The sequence below is a fragment of the Rhinolophus sinicus genome, chromosome 16 (assembly GCF_057876585.1).
Source record: "Rhinolophus sinicus isolate RSI-liver-muscle chromosome 16, RSI-T2T, whole genome shotgun sequence".
Classification (NCBI taxonomy): Eukaryota; Metazoa; Chordata; class Mammalia; order Chiroptera; family Rhinolophidae; genus Rhinolophus; species Rhinolophus sinicus.
In genome coordinates, this window is record NC_142516.1 from 34,938,517 (window position 1) to 34,961,775 (window position 23,259).

Consider the following 23,259-nt stretch of genomic DNA (forward strand, 5'->3'; position numbering starts at 1 on the left):
GCCTTTTCTCAAAATCCATCCAAATTTTAAGCCAATCTTTCTGTTTTGTTTGACATAACTATCATGTTTCCTATTCCAAAATCAAAGGTTCATACAAACACACACAGCTTTCACATCTAAGTATCAGGGTTCTGACATATTTTAAATGCAACTTTGCCTTCGTAGTAGATATAGGTCACAAATTTGTCACTACTGTGATGTGTACATACATATTTTTTATTGTGGAAATATTCAACCATACACAAAAAATGGTAGAAAAAGATAGTATAACAAACTCCCATATACCAATATCCAGCTTCAAAATTATTACAGATGTTAAAGATTATATTTTCAAATACAAGGAAAAGATTACACAGATCCTAACTTGTCCTGCCTATACCTATAGCAAACAATAATACCACTACCAACACTGAATGCTTTGCAGAGCATGAGCTGTTTGACCTGCAAACATATTAAATTTCAACCGAAATGTCCAGCTGCATAGGGCAATTTTCCTAAATCCCTTGTATAATAAAATTGATTCTAAAATTCATGTTACCTATAAAAAATCTGATTTTTAGAAAATAATTTTCATTTTACTATTACAAAGTTATGTGTTTTCATTTTGTAAAATTTGCAAATATCACATGAATTTGCATATGGACTGGATATTTTAGGATATTATGAAATAATTGTTCATTTCTTTGGTATGATAATGACATTTGGTTAATTAGGAATACTACTTTATTTTTAGGAGACACATAATAAAGTATTTGAGGGATAAATGTTATAATATCTGCAACTTGCTTTCAAATGGTTCAGCAAAATTGTGTGTGTTTGTGCGTGTGTGTGTGTGTAGATCCTGTATTGGCAAACTCTTTCTGTAAGGAGCCAGAGAGTAAATATTTTCGGCTCTGCAGACCAAGAGACAAAAATCAAGGATATTTTGTAGATAACTGTATAACCAGTTAAAATATTGCTGCTTAAAATTGTAGAAACCCTCCCTAATTGAGGGCTTTAGAAAAAACAGGTGATGGGCCAGATTTGGCCTCAGTCATAGTTTGCTGACTCCCAATGTAGGTAGGTAGGTAGAGAAAGAGAGAGGGAGAGAGAGAGAGAGAGAGAGAGAGAGAGAGAGAGAGAGAGAGAGAGAGAGAGAGAGCGCAAATATAGGAAAACATTAACAATTGTGGAATCTAAGTAGCATACATGGAAATTCGTGGTATTACTCTATCAAATTTTCTGTATGTATAAAGGTTTTTATTTTTAAAAGTTGGGGGAAATGAAAATACATAAAAATACAATGAAAATAAGTATCATCCGTAACACAAGCGCCTAGAGATTAATACGATTAACATTTTGTTAAAGTAGCTTTTATTTCTAGTTCCCAGAGTGTTTTTTCCAACTATGAGATCCTACTCTATGTAAAGTTTATAGCTGCTATTTTCATTTAAAATTCATTCATAAGCATCTTCACATGTCATCATCATACTAATGGACGTATAATACTCTATTGAAAAATGTTTTAAAATGTCTTAACTGTTTCCCAATTATTGGACATTTGTTTCCAATTTTTCACCCACATGAGTAAGAATTTCTTAATGTGATCTTAATCTATTAATGTATTTCCTCCTGAAGAAAAGATAATAAGGGTAAATAAAGAAATTTCGTTGTGAATATGTATTTCTTTTGTGGAGGGAAAGGAACAGGAGATGATAAAAATTGATGGTTAATATTGCTGGAAAATAGTCCATATCATCAAAGTCCTTGTAAATTAGACATCTTGAGAGGATAAATTGAGTAATGTGACTAAGAAAATGAAGAATTTTTTTTATTTTGGTAAAATATACATAACATAAACCTTACCATTTAACCGTTTTTAAGTGTACAATTCAATGCCATTGAGTACATTCACAATGTTGTGCAACCATCACCACTGTCCATTTCCAGAACTGTTTATCATCCAGAACAGAAACTCTATCCATTAAACAATAACTCCCCATTACTCCCTCCCCAGCCCCAGTTAACTTCTATTCTACTTTCTGTGGGTTTGCCTATTCTAGTCACCTCATTATAAGTGGAATTATATAGTGTTTGCCCTGTTGTGTTTGGCTTGTTTCACTTAGCATAATGTTTCTGAGGTTCATCCATGTTGTAGCATGTATCAGAATTTCATTCCTCTTTTAAGGCTCAATAATATTCCATTGTATGTACATACCATATTTTGTTTATCCATTTATCCATTGGTGAACATTTGAGTTGTTTCTACGTGTTATCTATTGTGAATAGTGCTGTTATGAACATTGATGTAAAAATATGTTTCAGTTCCTGCTTTCAATTATTTTGGTTATATACCTAGAAATAGAATTACTGGATTATACAATAAGTGTATGTTTGTTAAACTTTTTAAGGAGCCACCTGTTTTTTAAACAAAGATATTTGATAATAGGCATTGCATATTAATGATTATTTTTCTTCTCATTGTTTCTTTGTTGACTTGCTGGCCCACAAGGCGAGACCTGATCCTGCCCTGGTGTCTCATTCTCATCTTCTACCTGATTCCCATCCCTCACTTCATCCAAGTCACGTTGGCTGCTTGCCGAACTCTGACATCTCAGGCACATTCCCTCTGCTGGAAACACTCTTCCCTAGATACATGGGTCTACACTTCAGTTCCTTAGGTGTGTCTGCTCCAATGTCACCTCCTCAGAGGGACTGACCTACCCTGACCAACCTGTCTAAAGTCATGGCGCCCTGTAACTTTCTATCCCAGCTTCCTATTTTCTCTAATTACTACTCATCACTATCCAACCTAGTGTATGTTTTTGCCTTTGTCTGTCTCTCCAGTTGGAGATAACTTCAGCAGGGCAGGGACTTTGTCAGCAATATTTACTGCTGTAACCCTTGTGTTATACACTTAGTAGCTGTTCTATAAATATTTGTTGAATGACGGAATGAATGAGTATCAGGCAGGGGCCCATGAATGAATACTTAAGATTTAGCCTTGATTTGCTAAAAAGATATAGATCTCATCCAAGACTTCTTAGACTCATATATTTGCTGTATTTTGATTATGCTACATAGTAATTCCTCCTACACTTCCAATGTGTATGAGTTAAGCCACACATTTTGCAATTACTGTTTTATATTTTCTAATTTTTATTTTGAAAAATTTTAAAGCTATGGAAAAGTTAGAAAAGTAGTACAGTGACCACCATATACGTTCCACTAGGTTCACCAATTGCTAAAGTTTAACACATTTGCTTTATCTCCCTCCCCCATGTATTTAATATTTTTACTGTTATTCTGAGAATCTTGACATTACTCTTAAATTTCTTACTAAAACATTTGAAAACCACTGAAGAACTGAATTCCTCAAGGTTTCCAATTATCACATTAAATGTCATATATATATATTCTCTCTCTCTCTCTCTCTATATATATATATATATCCTATATATAGATCTATCTATCTATCTATCTATCTATCTATCTATCTATCTATCTATCTATCTATATGTGCCATGGACACCAAAAAAGTTTATACACATTTTAAGAGATGTTATCTATGCTCAAGATGTTATCTATGCTCAAGCCAAAATCAGAAGTGTCTGGACGATGATGGTGACCACTTTGAGCACCTCTTTTAATTGCAGATGTCAAATGTGACTTGTATTCATCTTTTGTTATCGGTATATATTGAGTATTACAATTTTAATACAGTTTTTTCCTTTCTTAAAATGTGTATACATTTTGGGGGACCTTTTGTGTATACACACACACACACAACACACACACACACACACACACACACACACACACCAGTACCTATTTTTAAGGACAAGTTCAAATTAAAGCTTCACCTTGCCAACCAAAAGTTACATCATGTGTTAGGAGTTAGACTTAATACTAGATCTCTAATGCTTTGCTTACCCTGAAAAGACACAATATGGAGAGAGAAAAAAGAGAGATTCTGCCCCAAACACATTTTGCTGAAATGAGCACGTCACATTTTAGAGTGTCATATCTTGTATATGTTGTAATTTAACTTTCTCTTTGAACAGATTTTGCTCTGACTGCATCCTCATTCCAAATCTGTGGAAAATTCACCAGAGTTTTGGATGTTTTCTTTAACTCTACTGCCACCTAGTGTGCAGGAAAAAGAATTCGGGGCTCCATAAAAAAGAGAGTGATTGTGTACTTACCTGGATTAAAAGCCTGATTTACTACAGAATAAACTCTTGGAAACTATACCTACCATGGTGTTCTTGCTTTGCTTTGGATTAAGTAAAATTTGTAAGAAAAAATACTTCAAAAATTAGACTATATTTCACATTATCCTGAAAACCAGCTAGCTGATAAGGCTGGTTTTCTCAGGGACTCTCTCACAAAGGTTTCCTCCACCTGCCCTTGGAACGCCAATCACTACTCGGGTCTTTAGCAAAGTATTCTCCTTCTTTCCAGGGTGATAGGTTGGAAAGAGGGGGATGGAAAGAGGGAAAGAAGAAGAAAGTCAAGGGAAAGAGAAAGAGAATGAGACAGGGGTACAGGTGATAGGGAATAGAATAACAATAAAGACACCAAAGAGCCTATAAGATGAAGTATTGATACAAGAAAGAAAGTGGAAAAGGAAAACTGGGCAATGTTCGAATAAGAGACCCAGAAGCTTACAAAGAGAGAGAAATACAAGGGGAAATGTCAAGGATCCAAGGTAAAAAGAGGAAAGGAAAGAAATGAAGGGGGCACAAGGTTGTGCTGGCCAGTTGGCTGTTCACCGAGTCACCTAAGGAGGGACCACCAGGCCAGGCCCATATACCCTGGGAAATTTAGAGATCTCAATCCTTCCCACCTCCACATCCCATCCCACCCTGCACATGTTTCTGCTCTGTTCTTTCCCTGGTGCTCACTGTCTCCTTTTCCACAGGATAACTGGCTTATTTACTATGCTTACTGTACTCCCCGCTGTAAGCAAGCTCTAGGAGAGCAGAGGGTTTTTGCCTTTTTCCCCCCCTCTTTGGTTCACTGATGCATCCCAAGTGCCTAGAGCAATGCCTGGCACATATATAACACACATTTAATAAATAGTTATTAAATGGGGGCCACTCTAGCAATGGATGAGAAAGTATATTTGCAATGTTTGTGTTGCTTTGTGACTGTGATACCTTTTCTCTTGGGCTGAGCCCATTTTCATTCACAGGCTGCCACCTGGTTTTTAAAATATACTTCCTGCTATAGACTGAATGTTTGTGTCCTTCCCAAAATTCATGTATTGAAACCAAATGCCATGTGATGAATGGTATTAGCAGGTGGGACCCTTGGGAGGTGCTTACGTCATGAAGGTGGAGCCCTAAAGAACTGAATGAATGTCCCTATAAATGAGACCCCAGAGCTCCCTCATATGTGAGGACACAGTAAAAAGAATGCACCTGGAAGAGAGCCCTCACCCAACCATGCTGTCACCCTCATCTCAGACTTCCAGCCTCAACAATTTCCACTCAAACCAACATCACTTGAAGGTCCAATTCTGACACCAAAAACAGAGATATCGATAGGAATCATGCAATGCTAGAATTAAATCGCTTTTTCAAAACCACAATGCAAACTAAAGAAGATATAGACCTTCACTTCAGGCTAAATTTGGAAAGAAAGTCCTGGCGCAAGAAATGCAAGTTATAAAACATCGTTTTGCTTTCTTTCTATTTAATATCTCTATTTAACAACCACACCTGATGCCAGTCAGATGGAGAGCAGCCTCTCAAGGAAGTATCTCGTCTATTGAATGAGGCTGGGCCTCTACTCTCTGCATCTTGCCCTGTTGGAGGCTTCTGGGGGCTGTGAAGTGGACAGCTCAGCTATTGCCCCAGAAAACTCTGAAATAGGTCCAAACAGAATATTAAGATGACTTCAAGGCCATGCACACACCGTCGGCCCAAATTCATTGCCTTTTCTATTTTCTCTTTCAAATGACGGTCCACTCAATACTCAACATTACTCACCAGTGATTCTACAACGAACACCAGATGAAAATCTAAAACACTCCAAATAATGCAAAGCCAGAAAAACAAAAACACCCAAATTTTAACATGAACTCACCTCAATGATTACATTTCCAAAGAGAAGTTGAATTCCAAAGATGAAATGCTTTGACCTTGGTCGTTTGAAGTCTTAAGACGTTAAGGTTCCACATTTTCTCCCACTCAGATTTGCTATATAGTAAGAATCGTCTTCTCAAGTACATAATTCTGAAAGCAGGAAGACAGAGGATCATGGATCAGGTCTACAAAAGGCACTTTTAGGAGCATATTAGAGGTCAGAGGGACCACCCACATGCAAGCTTCCAATGGCAGGGTCCTGAGACAGTAGCCATTGAAATGGTGCCTGGTGACTGACAGGCACACCTGCATCTTCTTCTTGATTACTATAACTCTGTTTCTTAGCTGAATTTATTCTACTTCTTCTTTCACTCCCCAGCTCTATACTCAGAAAGGTGCTAGGACTGCCTGTTCATTTTTAGGCCATTCCCAGAACTATTAAGGCAACAGGTACCAGCTGACACATTGAGGGTCTGGTTCAACTTCCCATAATGAACAATTAGTTAAATACTTACAATGGAATATTAGCTTTCAAAAGGAAGGAAATTCTAACTCATGCTTCAACAGGATCAGCCTTGAAGACATTATGTTAAATATAAGAAGCTAGTCACAAAAAGATAAATACTATCTGATTCCACTTATGTGATACCTAGAATCGTCAAATTCATCGAAACAGAAAGCAGAATGGTGGTTGTCAGGAGCCGGAGGGAGGATGGAGGAGTTATTGTGTCATGGGTACAGAGTTTCAATTTGAGAAGATAAAAACGTTCTGGAGATGGATGGTGGTGATGGTAGCCCAACAAAGTGAACATACTTAATACCACTGAACTGTACACTTTAAAATGGTTAAGACTATAAATTTTGTTATGTGTATTTTACCAAAATTTTTTTAAAAATTTTAATTAAAAAAAAAAAAATCTCTTACTTAGCCTGATTGTGGAACCAAGAACATCTTTCTACGATTCTCTCCAACCCTTATCTCTCCAACGATAGCAGATGCAATGAAACCGTCAGGGCATCTCAAGGTCCTGTTACTGAAGTACGTAGCCTACCCAGCCCTCCTGAACACCCCATTTTGGTCCATAAAGGAAGGCTCTTCCTCCAATATCTCCACCTCTAGGCCAAGGCTGGGAGGAGAACTCCCACTCCACATCCCTGCCATCTGAAAGAAAGAGCAGCCCTGAACCTGATTGGTGAGCGCTGACATTCACAGGTTATGGTTCACTGGAGGGCAAGGTCCTGAGTGAGATTTCACTGCACCTGTCCTTTTTGTTGTGTGATCAAGCAAATAAAGCCAGCCTACATAGCAATCCATAATTCTCTCTCAGCTCCACCTCCCCTGCCAGCGACTGGGTATGAGTCAGTCTTGTGCAATGGACCTGGCTGAATCTGGTTGTGGGGGAGTGAAGAGGAGGCTGCCATCTGAACTGGCCTTAGGGCATTGCCCAGCCCAGGATCAAGGTGACACTTTGATCCCCATCTGGGTCTCAGTTTCTTGAGCCTCTTCTCCTATCTTAGGTTTTCCACTGGGACACCTTAACAAAAAAAGAAAAGAAAAGAAATACATTTAACATGAGAAAAACAAAGCATGCAGCAGCATACCTCAGTGGGAGAAACCTAAATGAAGAGTAACTCAAAACAGTGGCTTAGATTCAATAAATGGTGCTGGGAAACCTGTGCAGACACATGCAAAAAAATGAAGCTGGACCACCTCCTTACACTATATACCAGAATAAATTCAAAATGGATTAAAGACTTAAATGTAAGATCTGAAACCATAAAAGTCCTAGAAGAAAATATAGAAAGCAACTCCACAGACGTTACCTGGAGTAAGATTTTTACTGATATATCCCCGCGGGCAAGGAAAGTAAGAGAAAAAACAAACATGTGGGATTACATCAAACTAAAAAGTTTTTTCACAACAAAGGAAACCATCAATAAAACAAAAAGGGATCCTACTGAATGGAAAAAGATATTTGCCAATGATATATCTGATAAGGGGTTAATATCACGAATTTATAAAAACTCACTCAACTCCAAAAAAACAAACAACCCAATTAAAAAATGGGCAGAGGACATGAGGAGACATTTTTCTAAAGAGGACATACAGATGGCAAACAGACATATGAAAAAATGCTCAACCTCACTAATCATTAGAGAAATGCAAATAAAAACCACAATGAGATACCACCTCACCCCAGTCAAAATGGCTATCATCAATAAATCAACAAACAACAAGTGCTGGTGATGATGTGGAGAAAAGGGAACCCTCGTTCACTGCTGGTGGGATTGCAGATTGGTGCAGCCACTATGGAAAACAGTATGGAGGTATCTCAAAAAAATGAAAATGGAACTACCTTATGACCCAGCAATTCCACTCCTAAGTATCTGGAGAAATCCAAAACTCTAATTCAAAAAACTGTATGCACCCTGGTGTTTTTTGCAGCACTATACATAATAGCCAACACATGGAAACAACTGAAATGCCCATCGGTAGACAACTGGATTAAGAAACTGGTACATTTATACAATGGAGTATTACGCAGCCATAAAAAAGAATGAAATCTTACCATTTGCAACAATATGGATGGACCTAGAGAACATTATGCTAAGTGAAATAAGTCAGACAGATAAAGACAAATATCATATGATCTCATTTATATGTGGAATCTAAAGAAAAGAATAAATGAATGAACTAATCAGAAACAATCTCAGAAACATAGAGGAAAAACTGAGGGTTGCTAGATGGGAGGGGGGTGGGAATAAGGGGGAAGTTGAGAGGATTATAAAGCACAGTCGGTAACCACAAGATTGCCACGGGGATACGAAAGTCAATTTGGGGAATGTAATCAATAATGTTGTAAAGATTTTGTAGGGTATCTGATGGACACTTGTTCCATTAGGGAGACCACCTCAGGGATGATGTAGATGCCTGATCACTTCACTGTACACCTGAAGCTGAAGATGAACAATAATGAATGTCAATTATATATATATATATATATATATATATATATACACACACACACACACACACACACACACACACACGTACATATATATACAATTACAAGAAGTGGAGTTCAGCATTAGGAATAGAGACAGTGGAAATGCAATGGCTGTGTGCGATGTCAGAGGGGTAGTAGATGAGGGGAGGGGGGTTATCACTGTGTGAGGGATATAAATGACAAATGTCTATTACATTGTTTTGTACACCTGAAACTAATAAAAAAATGTTTTTCATTAAAAAAACAGTGGCTTAGAACTCCAGCTTATATAGCATTTTTACCAAGAACAATAAATTTATAGAGAAATTATACAACAAAGGAAAGCTGTTTTAGGCTTCCAAGGGTGGCAAACTGTGGGAAGGTAAATATATAGGAGGAAACTAATGAAGTAAGTAAGGTTTGTTTGCAGATTCCTCTGGTGTCTCTAGGCTAATAAGAGTCTATCTCAAGTGAAAGGATAATTTGTATTCTGCTTTTAGGCAAAAAAGGGGGAGCATTTCCTGCATTTGCTGCTTCTTAATTGCTTTCAGCTCAAAATAAGTTTTCTGTCAAAGAGGCATATTTTGGAGTGGCATATTCTGCTTTCCTTCACAGAAAGGGGGCAGCAAAGAAAGGATAAAGGATAAATGTTTCATTCCCCCCAAATAACCATAAAATGGCCTTTTAAAAGTAAGAAAAGTAGGAGCGATATCCTTAAAAAAAAGGTCCTTATAAATTGAATATATTTTATTTTATACAAAACTCACTTCCCTGTTTTTTTTTGTTTTTCATTTTATCTAAACTGATGAAAATTTTCTATCACCAGTCCATGAACTTGCATTTGAGGAACATTTGAGGAGTATTCCTATGAAGTCCTTTTCTGCTCTAAAATCATGACACTAATAGTGTTGCCTTTGCCTCCACTACCCCTCCCAGAATCCTAGGAATTGAAGGGGTAATAGAAGACTGGAGGGGAAACCAGGATTTAGTGGCTCACAGCATGCTTTATACAGAAAAATACTTGAGAATAAAATACCTAAGGCCTTTTTTCCTGTGCCAGGGTGATCCAGGAACTCATCTGACCTGAAGTTCCACCTGTTTATTTGAATCCAGGTTCTGCCTGGAGGGACAGTCCCTCCTATGCAGATGGGAAAAAAATACCAGAAGTGACAAAGCCGTAGGACACATTGCACCAAAAAAGATTTTGCAAGGTCTACCGAGTTTATATTTACTTCATGAGGCTGCCCACAAATTCAGGTTTCTCTGGTTCATCTCTTTTGTGTTAGTGTTTATAAAAGTGAAATTATCACTTTTACCTTCCTCATTTTATATATGCCAGACTAAAGTTGAAAGTTACATTAAATTGCCTTCACTTCATGATGTTCTCCAGGTATTGGGTTTATCAGAACTCATATATTTCTCTGAGAATTTTTAGTTCGTTCTCTCTACCATGGTGCCAAGCAGAGAGGGAGAAAGAGAACTCTGTGTCCCACCTCCACAAAAAAAGTCATTCATTCCTTGCAAGCAACTGGTGCATTTTTCAGCTGACATGTCCTAGATTGTTCTAAAAAGAGCAGTAGTGTGAGAAAATATAAGAACACATGATTCAAAGACTCCCTGGGAATTGCACAGCCAGCCCATAATTACAAATGCAGGGGTAGGCGGAACATCTGTATTCTGAGTCACTCCATTTTTCTAGAAGGGAGAAGATCATTAGCCCTCCTGCTGCATAAACCTTTGTGGTCAATAAGCAGGCAGAAGAACTAGTTCACAGTGTGCTGTATCGAGACTGCAACTGACCTCCTCTCTATTGTCACATAAACTCAACATATTTTGAAGTCATCTTAATTAATTATTGACTGCCTACAGCCAAGAGTTTTTAAGTCCATATTTTGTAAAATGACTATGCAAAAGCATTGAGAGAGAGAGAGAGAGAGAGAGAGAGAGAGAGAGAGAGAGAGAGAGAGAGAGAGAGAGAATATATGTGTGTTGAGAGAGGAGGAAGTAAATCATCTTAAAAATCCCATAAAGATTTCTGATCTTGGTTCTCTCATGTTTGGAACGATTACAAATTTAGAAATACTACCTTTTCTGTGGAAAGATCTTAGGAAAACGTGAAAAGAGTAACAGATTTTTTTCTAGAAAACTATAAAAACAGTTATTCCAGGAGAGCTGCTTGCAGCTTTTTGATTAATGAGTAACAAAAAGATGCTGACAAAAGAAAGATATTGATGAGTGAAATCGAGAGTTCACTGTAGTTAAGGCAGAGCCAAGTTCACAAATGTGTTTTCAGGAGTTCCTGTCTCTTCTTGTGTGACTTCTATGGGGAAATTTCACTGTTTATACAGAGACATGTAAACATATCTGTTGACTTAACAAAACATGGATTTTCATTCCTGATTCCTTCCTCCCCGCCAGCCATGGTAAATAGTCACATTTAGGCTCACAGGCTTTGGTGTTGAGTCAAGAGGTTCAAATTCTTTTGTTGATAACTGTGTGTTTTAGGACAAGCTTTGTATCCTCTCTAAGTCCCAGTTTCTGCACCTATATGATGGGGATAGTAGTCTGCCAATCTGTCTCAAAGGGCAGTTGTAAGTAAATAATGACATAATCCAGGTAACTGCCACATACAGCTCTTGGCACATGAAAAGTGCTTAGTGACTATGGGAGTGGAGTGGGATGACAGCTTATTGTTGTTGGTTTATCCAAATAAAGGCTCACGCTTATGAACACCTGGTACAGAATAAAACTGAAGCACTCAGTAGGCACTAAAACCTCAAACTCTAAAGTGACAACAACATCACATGAAATGCTTGTACAAGATATAGCATTGGGTAAAGAAATGCAGCAAACCCCAAAAGAACTGAGGATGGCAGAAATACCCACTTTGAAAACTTAGACATGCTCAAGTGTTTACAAAAGGAAGATGGCACATTAAGGTCAGGACTCCTTGAATTGGCTGCAGGTCCCACCTGGTGATTCCAGAAATTCAAATGGCCTGTCCTGAATCTGATTTTGCCCAAGTGTCCTCAGAGGAACTCTTGAGAGAATGTAACCTTTTCTACTATTTTGCCTCAGGGTAGAAATAGTGAGAGAAGGGGGTATCTAGAAAGTAATTTTAGGACGGAGCTGTGACAGGACTGTGGTAGGAGAAATGCATCTCAGGAAGTATGAGAAATTTATTCATTATTCACACTTCCTCTCTTTCTCCCCTCCACCAATTTCTCCCCAAATGCATGGGTTAGGGAACTGGACATCCTTTCAACTTAACCAGACATGATCTCACTCTGATATAACATAATGAAACTGTATCATTTTATTATTACTTATTTTTAGTAGCTAGCACTAGCATTCATCTTGCACAGATCAACCTTTGTTGGGAAAAGACCCAGGGGCAGACCACTTAAGGAAGGGGAATACCTGTGGGGTACTGGATGTTGGCTGGCACGATGGCTTCTACAAAATCAGCCTGTATAGAATGAAATGCCTATGACACTCCTGAAATAAAAGAGGGAGAAGAGTCAAGAGGGGAGAGAAAATTGGAAGTGAGAAGAAAGAAGAGTCAGTGAAAGGATGGAAGGCTGTGTAGTGATGGAGGAGACAACTCCTCAAATGCTCACCAAAACCCCTAAACCCATGAAGGCTTAGGAGTGGGTTGAAAATTCATGTGGGGTTTGTTTCTGCGTCAATAGGTTACAAAACAGAGAATATACATGTACATGCAGAAGTAGGAGCTAGAGGGCAATGTGATTAAACATATATACATCTACTAAAGCTTCAAAATGTCATAAACAGATATGGAAAGGTGAAAGAAGACCTAGAGAAGATGCAAAGCTATGACAGTGACCTACCAAGCCAAGAGAACTGCCTGTGCTCGTCCATGCAGGCAACCATGCACGGTGCCACTTATTATCAACACTGGTTGACCTCCTACTATGTGCCAGCACTGAGCTAGGCTGTGGAGCTCCTTGCTGAGCAAAGCCAGAGTTCTTATTCTCCTGGTGTTTGCTCACTTGCAGGGGGACAAACATTGATCAAGTGAGTGCACAAACATTTGTAAAATTGCAATTGTGAGGAATGCTATGAAGAAGGGGTACATGGTATTATGAGAGAATATAACAGAGAGATTGGCCCAGTCAGGGAGATCAGAGCAGAGAAACTTTCCAAATAAGTGATGCTTGATCTTAGCACTGAGAGATGTCAACTGGGTGAAGAAAGTAGAGAAAAGCAGCCCAGGAACAAGAATATGTGTGGAGGCCCTGGGATGGCAGGTTTGAGGACTGAATGGCAAAGAGAGTCTGGGGAGAATGGGCAACATGAAGTTGGAGGGCGGGAAGGACCAGGCTCCTTGGGACTGTGGACCACATGATGAAGTCAGTCTATTTTTTTTTTTTTTTAATTTTTAAAAATTTATTTTTCTATTACTGTTGACATACAATATTAGTTTCAGGTGTACAAAACAACAGAGTGCTTAGACATTTATGTACTTCACAAAGTGATAACCCCAGGAAGTTTATTACTCATCTGACACTGTACATAGTTATTACATTATTGACTATATTCCCTGTTATACTTTACATCCTGTGACTATTTTTTTCCAATTATAGTTGACATTGAATGTTATTTTATATTAGTTTCAGGTCGGAGTCAGTCTTTATCTCAAGAGCAGTTGGAGGTCATTGAAGGGAAATTGACAGGAATGCCCGAGAAAGTCTGTAAATACTATATGAGACCCATTTACACTTTATCCCCACTTTTCTCAGAATTTCCACTGACTATTAATCTGGTTTAACCTGAGTAATTGAGCTTGCTAAAATCAGAAACAAACAAACAAACAAAAAAACCAAAAACATTTAATAAGCATTGTTAACTTAGTCATTTCAAATAATCAGTATTTTTAAATGAATTTTCTATCAACATACAAGAAAAAATCCTAATTCTGACCACTATCAAAACACAGATGTCTGGTGTGTAAATTCATAATTCAGATTTAATCTTGATTTACTTAAAGAATACTGAATTAGGAGTCAAACAGCCTGAGTTCACATTCTGACTTGACCACTTATTAGTCACATGGCCTTGGGTTAAGTCCCCAAACCTCTCTTAGTCTCAGTTTCCTCATCTATAAAATGGGATAATGTAAAACTTTTGCCCAACATACCCTACAAGATTAAAGTGAGAGTTTTTGTAATGGAGCAATACAACAAATAAAGAGATCATTATTAACTGTCCTCTAAATTACACAGGCAAATATACAACTTTTTCCATTTGGATAATGTTTCTTTTAACATCACATATCAAACTGTTTTGCAATATTGTTACAAAACAATACTTTATCTTTAAAGTCATTGCCCCCTACTACATTATAAAACTACTTCTTGTGTAAATAAAACCACCCAGAGGGAGAATCTTTGAGAAAAAAAAGTTTTATTGCATTTCACTATACCACAGATAAAAGAGTCAGTTCAAGTATTATCACCAACATTTTATATCTATTTTAAAAGGAAGAGGATATATAAAGAGATGCTTAACTCATAAACAGAGAAGTCAATGGAAATAAGAGAAGAGATGCTTAAAACTATATGAGATGCTATTTCTCATCCATCAGATTGGCAAAAATGTCAACTCTTGAAGAAATAGTCTACTGAACAGATTTTGAGGAAATAGACATTCTCATTCACTACTGGTGGGTACAAAATGGTACATTTCCTACAGAGGGGAATTGGGCAATATCTAGCAAAACTACAGATGCATTTACCTTTTGGCCTAGAAATCCCACTCCGATGAATTTATCCTGAAAATACACCCCTAACAATATAAGAAAACACATGCACAAGGTTATTCATTGAAGCATTATTTATAATTGCAAAATATTGGAAATACCTTAAAGGCCCATACTTAGGAGTTCGGTTGAATAAACTATGATGCATTTACTTAATGGAGTACTATATACAGCTGGAAAATTTTGAAATGAAAAAGATTTGTATGAAATGACATAAACTGATTTCCAGATTATACTATTAAGTGGAAAAAAAAAAACCAAGGTACTAAAGATTATATGTAGTATGCTACATTTTGTATGATAAAGGTAAAATACATATTTATTTTTACAAAAAAGAAACAGAAAAGATAAACAAGAAACTAATGAATTTGGTTACCTATGGGGTTGGGGGAATGGAATGGAAGAGATAGAAAGGGGGCCTGTCTGAATATAATATTTTATACAGTTTTGGGTTTTTAACCACATTAACATTTTACATATTCAAAAAATAAAATTAAACCAACAAGAATGGGGTAGGGAAGAGATATAGGGAGACCTGGAAGTGAAAAAAAAAAGAATAAACTTGATTAAACACAATTGCAAAGAAAAAAGATTAATCCAAACCACTTTTGAACATAGCAAAGTATTCTACTATACACTTTTAAGGGCAAAAACTATCTTAAACTTTATTTGGTAGGCTTGTTTTGGGTAGTGATGTGAGGCAATTCTGAAACTGTTTTGTGTACATTGTGGGATTGAGCAAATTAGTAAACATATTGATGTTTTCAGGAAGCAGGGAGTTAATTGTGGGAGAAGATACAAATATGGAATGGCAAAAGGAAAGGAAGAATCCTATTCTATTGGACTGGGTATTAATTAGAGGCATCATTATGAACTCATGATTTTTAAAACATATTTCCTAGTTCTGTCCATTGAGAGGACCTAAAAGCAATTTCGGCCCAGAACAATGGGCATACAAGGCACCCAGCTCTTGCTTTCAAAACACCATTTTCCAAACCCTCTGGGAAAATGGCTAATTTCAAGATGAACCTGGAAGGTTTTTATAGGCAGAAAAAGGGTGAGACAAAAAAGTTTAAACAGTGGATTAGGACCAGCTCTGTGGCTCAGGTGGTTGGAACGCCATGCTCCTAACCCCAAGGTCTCCCGCTCGATTCCCACATGGGCCAGTGAGCTGCGCCCTCTACAGCTAAGATTGTGAACAACAGCTCTCCCCAGAGCTGGAGTGCTTAGTGCTGCTGGGGGCTGCTGTGAGCTATGGTGTGTGGCCAGTGGCCAACAGGAGTGGCCAGAGGGAGTCCAAGGCTCCTAATACCAGCATGGGCCAGGGAGCTGTGTTCTACACAACTAGACTGAGAAACAACGGCTTGAACTGAGTGGGAGAGAGGGGGGAAAGGTGGAAGAAAGGGGGAGACAAAACTGTGGATTTCAGGCAAATTCAGCTTTCCCTAAGAGAAAGCAAGGGGTTCTATCAAGCAGATTGCCTCACTAGTGTTGACCAGGAAATTGCAGACTGATTAGTTTAAAATTCCACTCCTGGGTTAGTTTTAAAGTTTTGGTGGGGCTTAGCACAAGTGACTCAATTTGGGGTCAGTTGTTTCTTTTTAACAATTTCCTCCTTTTGATTATAACTCTCAGCCTGAAGGATATGATCCAAATTTAAGGTATTAGAGCCACTCTCAGCTACTGCTCTGTAGTTCTCATAGTTTTTACTGATTCTCTGTGTGATATTCACAAGTTCATGATACTTTTGTTTAATCCCTGCAACACTCACATGTCACAGCTTCAGGTTCATAATCCTTAAATTGGCTTTTTCTTCATTCCTTTTTTGACGTCCTGATGACTATGAACATGCATTTAATGCTCTTGGAAGGATACAAAGCACCGGGAGATTATTATAACTATAATTAGAGTAATTCCCAATGTTTGGAGTGCACTTCAGTCACAGTCCCTAAGGCCCAAAGCAGTCAAAGAAAGACCCTATTGAAGGAGTCACCCTCTTAAGCCAAATGGCTTGCTCAGTGATCTTATGTAACTTGAGTTTTGACTTCCCCGGAAGTGTTGATCCAGGTACAGCAGGTGGTGTGGGGCACAGCATAGACATCTCCCTGCTCAGCTAAAAGATAATCAAGGACTATCCGAATATTGAGAAGAACTTTGGGCAATAATGTTGATAACTCTAAGACATTTCTATTTTAATTCACTGAAGATTTTCTTAGATCACATAAACTTAAAAAAATATTTGGGTTAACTTCTATTTTTCTGAGAATTTAGAATGCCCAATCCTTATAAGCACTTGACCTTCAACCAAATTAAATAGAGCTCTTTTGGCAATAACCTCTGGAAGTACAAAAATACCACATATTTACAACATACATCTATAGACACACAGAGACCTTTTAGCCATGAGACAGGTTCTCTATGCACATTCAGGCATACTGGAAATTCTATGTGTCCTTGAAAAGAATCCAAGTGTTTCTGGATTCTTCTTGGTGCCAAGGAAAACAGATGGCAAAGTAGCCAGGAGATTGCTAGAACTGTAGGGAAGTAGTGGACGGTCCATGCTGAAAATCACCTAGGAGCTGCCGTTAGATCTCAAGAGGGATGCACAATGTCATCAAGCACAGGGTGGGTCCAAGTCAGCAGTAGCAACCACTGGAGAAGGACTAGGCTGAGAGAACTAACCATAAATTCCTGAGTCTCAGATCTCAGCAACAGATGGCCAGCAACGGGGCAAAGAAGACAGACTGGAAAGACCAGAAAAGCAAGAGGACCACCCAAAGAGCCTGGGACACTTCTTTCCAGTCATGTGACTCCAGATCATCACATGTCCAGACGGCAAGTGAGGGACGTGGAGAAGGAAATCTGAACAATGGGGCATATATCCAAAAGAGACCAAACCATCAAAAATACAATTTAAATTAGAAAAGACAGGGATGTTAATCAGCAAGTTAAATTGTTTTTCCCATAGTTCGCAGGGGGGAGTAGGGACCCAGAGTAAGATTAGATCAACTTTTTTGGGGCAGAGTACATTCATCTAAGCTGAATCTTAAATTTTTTTTTCTCCCCCCCTTCTCTCACCTCCCCCTCCCAACTCGGGTTCAAGCCATTGTTTCTCAGTCTAGTTGTGTAGGACACAGCTCCCTGGCTCATGCTGGTATTATGAGCCTTGCACTCCCCCCCCCCCCCCAGGGAGTCAGTCGTGGGTCAGCCGCTCACAGCAGCTCTGGCCGGTTGCCAGCTGCTCACGATGGCTGCCCGCCGCTCACGACAGCCCAGCAGCAGGGAGAGCTGTTGTTCACAATCTTAGCTGTAGAGGGCGCAGCTCACTGGCCCATGTGGGAATGAACCCGCAACCTCCGCGTTAGGAGCATGTCGCTCCAGCCACCTGAGCCACACGGCAGCCCCAAGTCTTAAATTTTTAATTTTAGGACATTTGCTGCATTTACCATACTGTTCAACACTTCGAGAACTGGGGCTATGTCTGTTTTCCTCACATACCAGGCACATATCATGCACTCGACATTTGTTGAAAAAATAAAATGAATGAATGACTACAAATGTCTAATTCTAGAAGAGCAAAGTCTAGATTTTAATTATTAGAGTACACTAGCTCTCTGATTTTTCTAAGATTTTAAAACATGCACTGGAACTAAAATTATTTGACTTTACATATCTTAGGTTGTAAATGTAAGGTCGTGGAGTAATTTAAACTAAGAGACTCCTGGGTGGGCAAAAGCAGATTGTTAGTCATTTGCAATTCTTCAAGTCACAGAAGTCAGAAATCCAGTGTAAGCCTGACGTGGTGGAAGGTCTTTGAAAGTCTACAGAAGAAGGGCTACCAGTGGCCCCCAGAATTTGTCTCCCTCCCAATACAACACTGTACAGTAGTACCTCGAACGTCTCCGTTGATGAACATTTCAGTTTACGAACACCGTCAACCCCGAAGTAAATGCTTCAGTTTTTGAACACCCCTTGGAAGTCGAGCATGTCACGCAGCTTCCGCTGAGTGCAAGATCCTGAGGCCTAGCTGTCTGCTGCTTTAGAATGTTTCAGAACTCAAACGGTCTTCTGGAATGGATTACATTCGAAAACCAAAAAACTGTAGTTCTTTTCTGTCCTTTTCCCTTTATGGAGCAGAAGGAGCATCTGTTCTTCTCTGATGTTCTAAAAAGATCGATATCTGACTGAAAGGTCTTCTCTGACCAAACACCAAAATTCTAAACACATATGTTTCAGTTTTCCCATTCATACCCTAATTTACAGGAAAGCCAAATTGTGTTCCAAAGTCTAGAGACAAATGTGTTTAATAGAGGTGGAATGAACATCGTTAGCTACCATCCATTCTCACCTTTGTCCTTCCTAAAGGGACCCAGATTCTTCTACTACTCCTCTAAAACTTTTCCTAAACCAGTTCTTCTGTACAAGAATTACTCCACTGGGTGTGGCAATACTGCTGTCCCATAATGAATGTAATCATGCATCACCATACTTCTTTGGACTCTATTAAAGTCCATTGTCTGCCTGTCAAACAGATTATTGGCTTGTTTCGCATGTATTTCCAGAACCAAAGCATCTAGATATAACATTATACAAAAATTGCTCCGACATGTTCTAAAACACCTTCAGTATAGACATTGTTAGAAGAGACTGCCACATTAGTTAGGGTTTGGATTCCAGCGGTGCCGTTTACTTCATAAATGCGATTTCCCCATCTTTAACAAGGGGATCTTATTTTCTTAGCAGAGTTGTTATGAGGATTAAATGACTTAATATCTGCAAAGCCCTCAAAACAGTGCCTGGCAACAGCCAGTACTTATGTGTTCATAATTATTTTAAGACCATTGCCCCTTAGAATCTCGTAAATTTAAATTTAAATGCTCTTAAAAAGCAGAGAAATCAAAACTCAAATTTTCACAACGCTCTGGAGCTCTGGAGTGTTTGCTAGTTCCAGGTGTGCAGTCTTCTTTCAAAAATTCGCGTATGCCGCTCCCTGATTACCCTCTGCGATTACACATAGTCTTCAAAACAGTTTGTTGTTTAAGTAAAACTAACACTTACACAATCTAAGAAAAAAGCAGAGCATTTCCCTTGACCACACTGAGAGAGCTGGGTGAGCAGCGGATGCTTAAACGCTGGCATTTCTAGAGGATAGGCACCTAAGCTCTCCCTGACAGGTCTTGGAATTACCAGAAAAACAGCAACGCCAGGAAGCCTCAAACCCAGAGTGAAGTCGCCCTCGAAGCAACCAGGGGCATCCAGGTGCAAAGCCGAGGCTCCGCCATGGGGTGCGCCCCGACCGCGGACACCACGTCTCTCTTGGAGATCCAGAGGCTTCCTCCCCACGTCCCCCCGGTGCTTTCACGGCCTAGGAAAGAGGAAACCCAGGAGACTCCAAATCGGAGCGAGAAACACCGCGCGTCTAACCCCGGCCGGATTCGATCACTTACCTCTGGAGAGCGCCCGCGAGCGCGCGCAGCGGCGGCTACAGGGGTGGCAGTGGGCGTGGTGCTTTGGGGGCGGGGCGGGACCCTGTGAAGGCGGAGCGGGGCGGGGCGGGGCGGCCCTCTGGGCGGGGCGCGCGTTTCCGGCGTGCGCGGCGGAGCGCTCCGGCGGGGGCACGGCCGGCTTCCAATCGCGCACAATGAGACAGCGCTGAGCGCCGGAAGTGGGGCCGAAGGAAAACACGGAGAGGGAGCCCAGCCGGGACAGAAAGAGGCGGAGGACCGCGGCGGAGGTGGTGAGTGTTTCGAGCCTCTTCTCCCCGTGTCCCTCCGAGATTCACCTCCTTGGTGGGTCTCCGGTGGGATCCCGGGTCTCCAGAGTAGAAGGTGGGCCAGGCCCGGGAGTTACGTTGCCTCTATCCTCCACCGGCCTCTTTGCCCCAGTTGCGAGGACCCGGGAGCCCCCAGGCCAGCGGGGACTGAGCTCTCGGGTTCGAGTCCGCATCTTCACGTTGTGTCAGACCCTGCGAGGGCAGGAGAAGAAGGGATTTGCGTGGGGGCACTGGGCCCCGGCCCTCTGGCCGGCCGAGGGGGATCTCGGAACCCCATCGAGGAGGTAGGTCACTTCCTGCTGCCTGGTCCCCGCGGTGGCTTCGTGGCCAGGGGTACCGGGACGCCTCCTCTTTCTCCGCCTTCAGCCGGCCCCGAAAGATGAAAACTGAGGCAGATCAGGGATGGGGCGATCAGATGGGGATCGAAAAGGGGAAATTGCTGTTCGTGACAAACCCAAGCTTGTTTGGGGATGGAGAATGAGGACTGGGAAGAGTACCTGAAGTTGTCCCTTGGTCGGAAACCCAGCCCCTTTGACTAGAGCCGAGCCTTAGTCGGGAGCCCAGCCCCTCTGTAGCCCAAGCGATCGAAGCTTGTCGTTGTGGTGAGTGGTGGTGAGGGGAGCCAAGGCCCGGGGCTGCGGAGAAGGGACAGAAAAGTGGAGTTTTGAGATAATGTACTACCTTCAGAGAAAGTTTGGTTACTTTGTATAACACTTAAAAGTAATTGCCAACTTTTTAATAAAAACTTTCGAGAATTGTCTAATGGTATAGGCTTGGGATAGGGGGGTGGTTTTTTAAAGTGAAGCTCTTTTGTTATATAGGTAAAAGCCAACCAATTTGGTATGAGTAACTTTTTTTGTACTACAGTTCTACAAACTGTATAGGGAGCTTCCCTTATTCATACATTTAATCTTCATGTTGAATAGTAAGTACTAGTTTTCATGAAGAATGTTTTAGAGCTAAGCCTCCTAACATCTAGTGTAATGCACTGGTTATTGGAATGTGATGTAAATTAGGAGTTTTTCATAGGCTTTTGAGTGTGCAATATATATGTGTGGTATTTTGTAGACTGGTATGATACCTCTTTATAGTTTGATTTTTTCCCCCAAAATTTTTCCCTTACTCTTTCAGGTGCAGAGTAAGAAAATTGAAGTCAAAGACCATGGGAGATGCAGCAAAACCTTATTTTGTGAAGCGTGCTAAAGACCGAGGGACTATAGATGACGAGGATTTCAGAAGGGGTCACCCCCAGCAAGATTTTTTAATAATGGATGATTATGCTAAAGGCCATAGCAGTAAAATGGAAAAGAGCCTTCCCAAAAAAAAAATAACGCCAGGGAACTATGGGAATACCCCCAGAAAAGGACCATATGCTGTTTCCAGCAATCCATATGCATTTAAAAACCCAATTTACAGTCAACCCCCTTGGATAAATGACAACCACAAAGATCAGAGTAAGAGGTGGCTGTCTGATGAACTTGGTGGTAATTCAGACAATTGGAGAGAATTCAAACCTGGACCTAGAATTCCTGTTATAAACCGACCAAGAAAAGACTCCTTTCAAGAAAGTGAAGATGGATATAGGTGGCAAGATGGAAGAGGCTGCAGAGCTGTAAGACGACTATTTCATAAAGACCTGACAAGCCTAGAAACCAGTTCAGAAGTAGAAGCAGGAAGCCATGGTAATGTGTTACAACTTGTCAAGTTACAGCCCCAGTCAACAATGTCTTTTCTTTCTCATCCAAATGAGTTTTATTATTTTCAGCAATGTAGTTTCAATTTTGCATAGTTTCTGCTTTTTTAATGAGATTACTTTTAAGGATTGTAATCGTAATATTTGGGTAACTTCAACACATTGCATATATTGGTCCCTTTAAAAGTTTACCTTGCCACAAGGCTCATTTTCACTTCAGTAAAGATTTCCTATTGGTGCTTTTTACAAAGAGGGTGATCGTACCCTCCTGGAGACTATATTGTAATTTCTGTGTATATGTAATTTCTAACTTATGTATCACAGTTGTATTTGAATAATTAATGTGTCCATAATATAAATGACAGAATATGAGACTTAAAAAATCTCACTCGAGGTAACACAATATAGCCTGCGTATATATCTCCTACCACAGAAGGATGTATGTCGTTGGTGGAGCATCAATCTCCTGAGGACGGTAGTCCTAGATTTTTTTTTTTTCCCTCAAAAGTGAGCATGGCAAACAGGTTGTGAGACATTAAGTTTAGAAAGTCAGAAATACAGATAAAAGCTTTGCCTTTTAGTTTCAGTAAAACCAAAATCCATTTCTAAGTGCCCTACGTGTTTAATTATAATTGTCCCAAAGTAATTATTTATACGTTTTTCTAAAAGATGGATAGGTTTTGTGGATGTAGCAATGATTTCTATAAAAAGGAAAATTGTTTTTATCTAACAGACAATAATTACGGAAATGAAATAAAGTCATAAATTTGAAGGAAAAAAATCAAACAATAATATTTAGTCTGGAAATGCAATTATGCTTAGAAAATTACATTTGGAAAAATGGGCTTTTAAGTTTATTGGCTTGTAAACCATTTTTAGTGGCCATGTAGAATGGGTTGCAAACTGGCTGTCATTTTTAAAGTTTTTTAATTTAACGACATTTAGGCAAATGT

The 23,259-nt window shown here is 39.6% G+C and overlaps 1 protein-coding gene and 1 long non-coding RNA gene across 8 annotated transcripts in view; one reads left to right on the top strand and one right to left on the bottom strand.

Moving 5' to 3' along the window:
- LOC141571141 (uncharacterized) overlaps window positions 1-20,396 on the bottom strand; it is a 466,720-nt gene extending 446,324 nt beyond the window's left edge. For 2 of the 4 annotated variants that reach the window (XR_016019338.1, XR_016019336.1), the window contains exons 1-3: window positions 20,288-20,396; window positions 20,028-20,205; window positions 6,073-6,221 (exon numbers count right to left, since the gene is read on the bottom strand). This is a non-coding gene — a long non-coding RNA (uncharacterized LOC141571141). Of the gene's footprint in view, window positions 1-6,072; window positions 6,222-6,996; window positions 8,722-20,027; window positions 20,206-20,287 lie in introns of those variants that run through there. The other 2 variants (XR_016019339.1, XR_016019337.1) reach the window with 2 other exon arrangements.
- A 52-nt stretch (window positions 20,397-20,448) lies between these two features.
- TUT7 (terminal uridylyl transferase 7) overlaps window positions 20,449-23,259 on the top strand; it is a 54,142-nt gene continuing 51,331 nt past the window's right edge. For 2 of the 4 annotated variants that reach the window (XM_019750118.3, XM_019750121.3), the window contains exons 1-2: window positions 20,449-20,577; window positions 21,745-22,295. In XM_019750118.3, coding sequence (XP_019605677.3) covers window positions 21,776-22,295 — 520 coding nt within the window. In that variant the 5' untranslated portion in view covers window positions 20,449-20,577; window positions 21,745-21,775. Of the gene's footprint in view, window positions 20,898-21,744; window positions 22,296-23,259 lie in introns of all 4 variants that reach the window. The other 2 variants (XM_019750120.3, XM_019750119.3) reach the window with 2 other exon arrangements.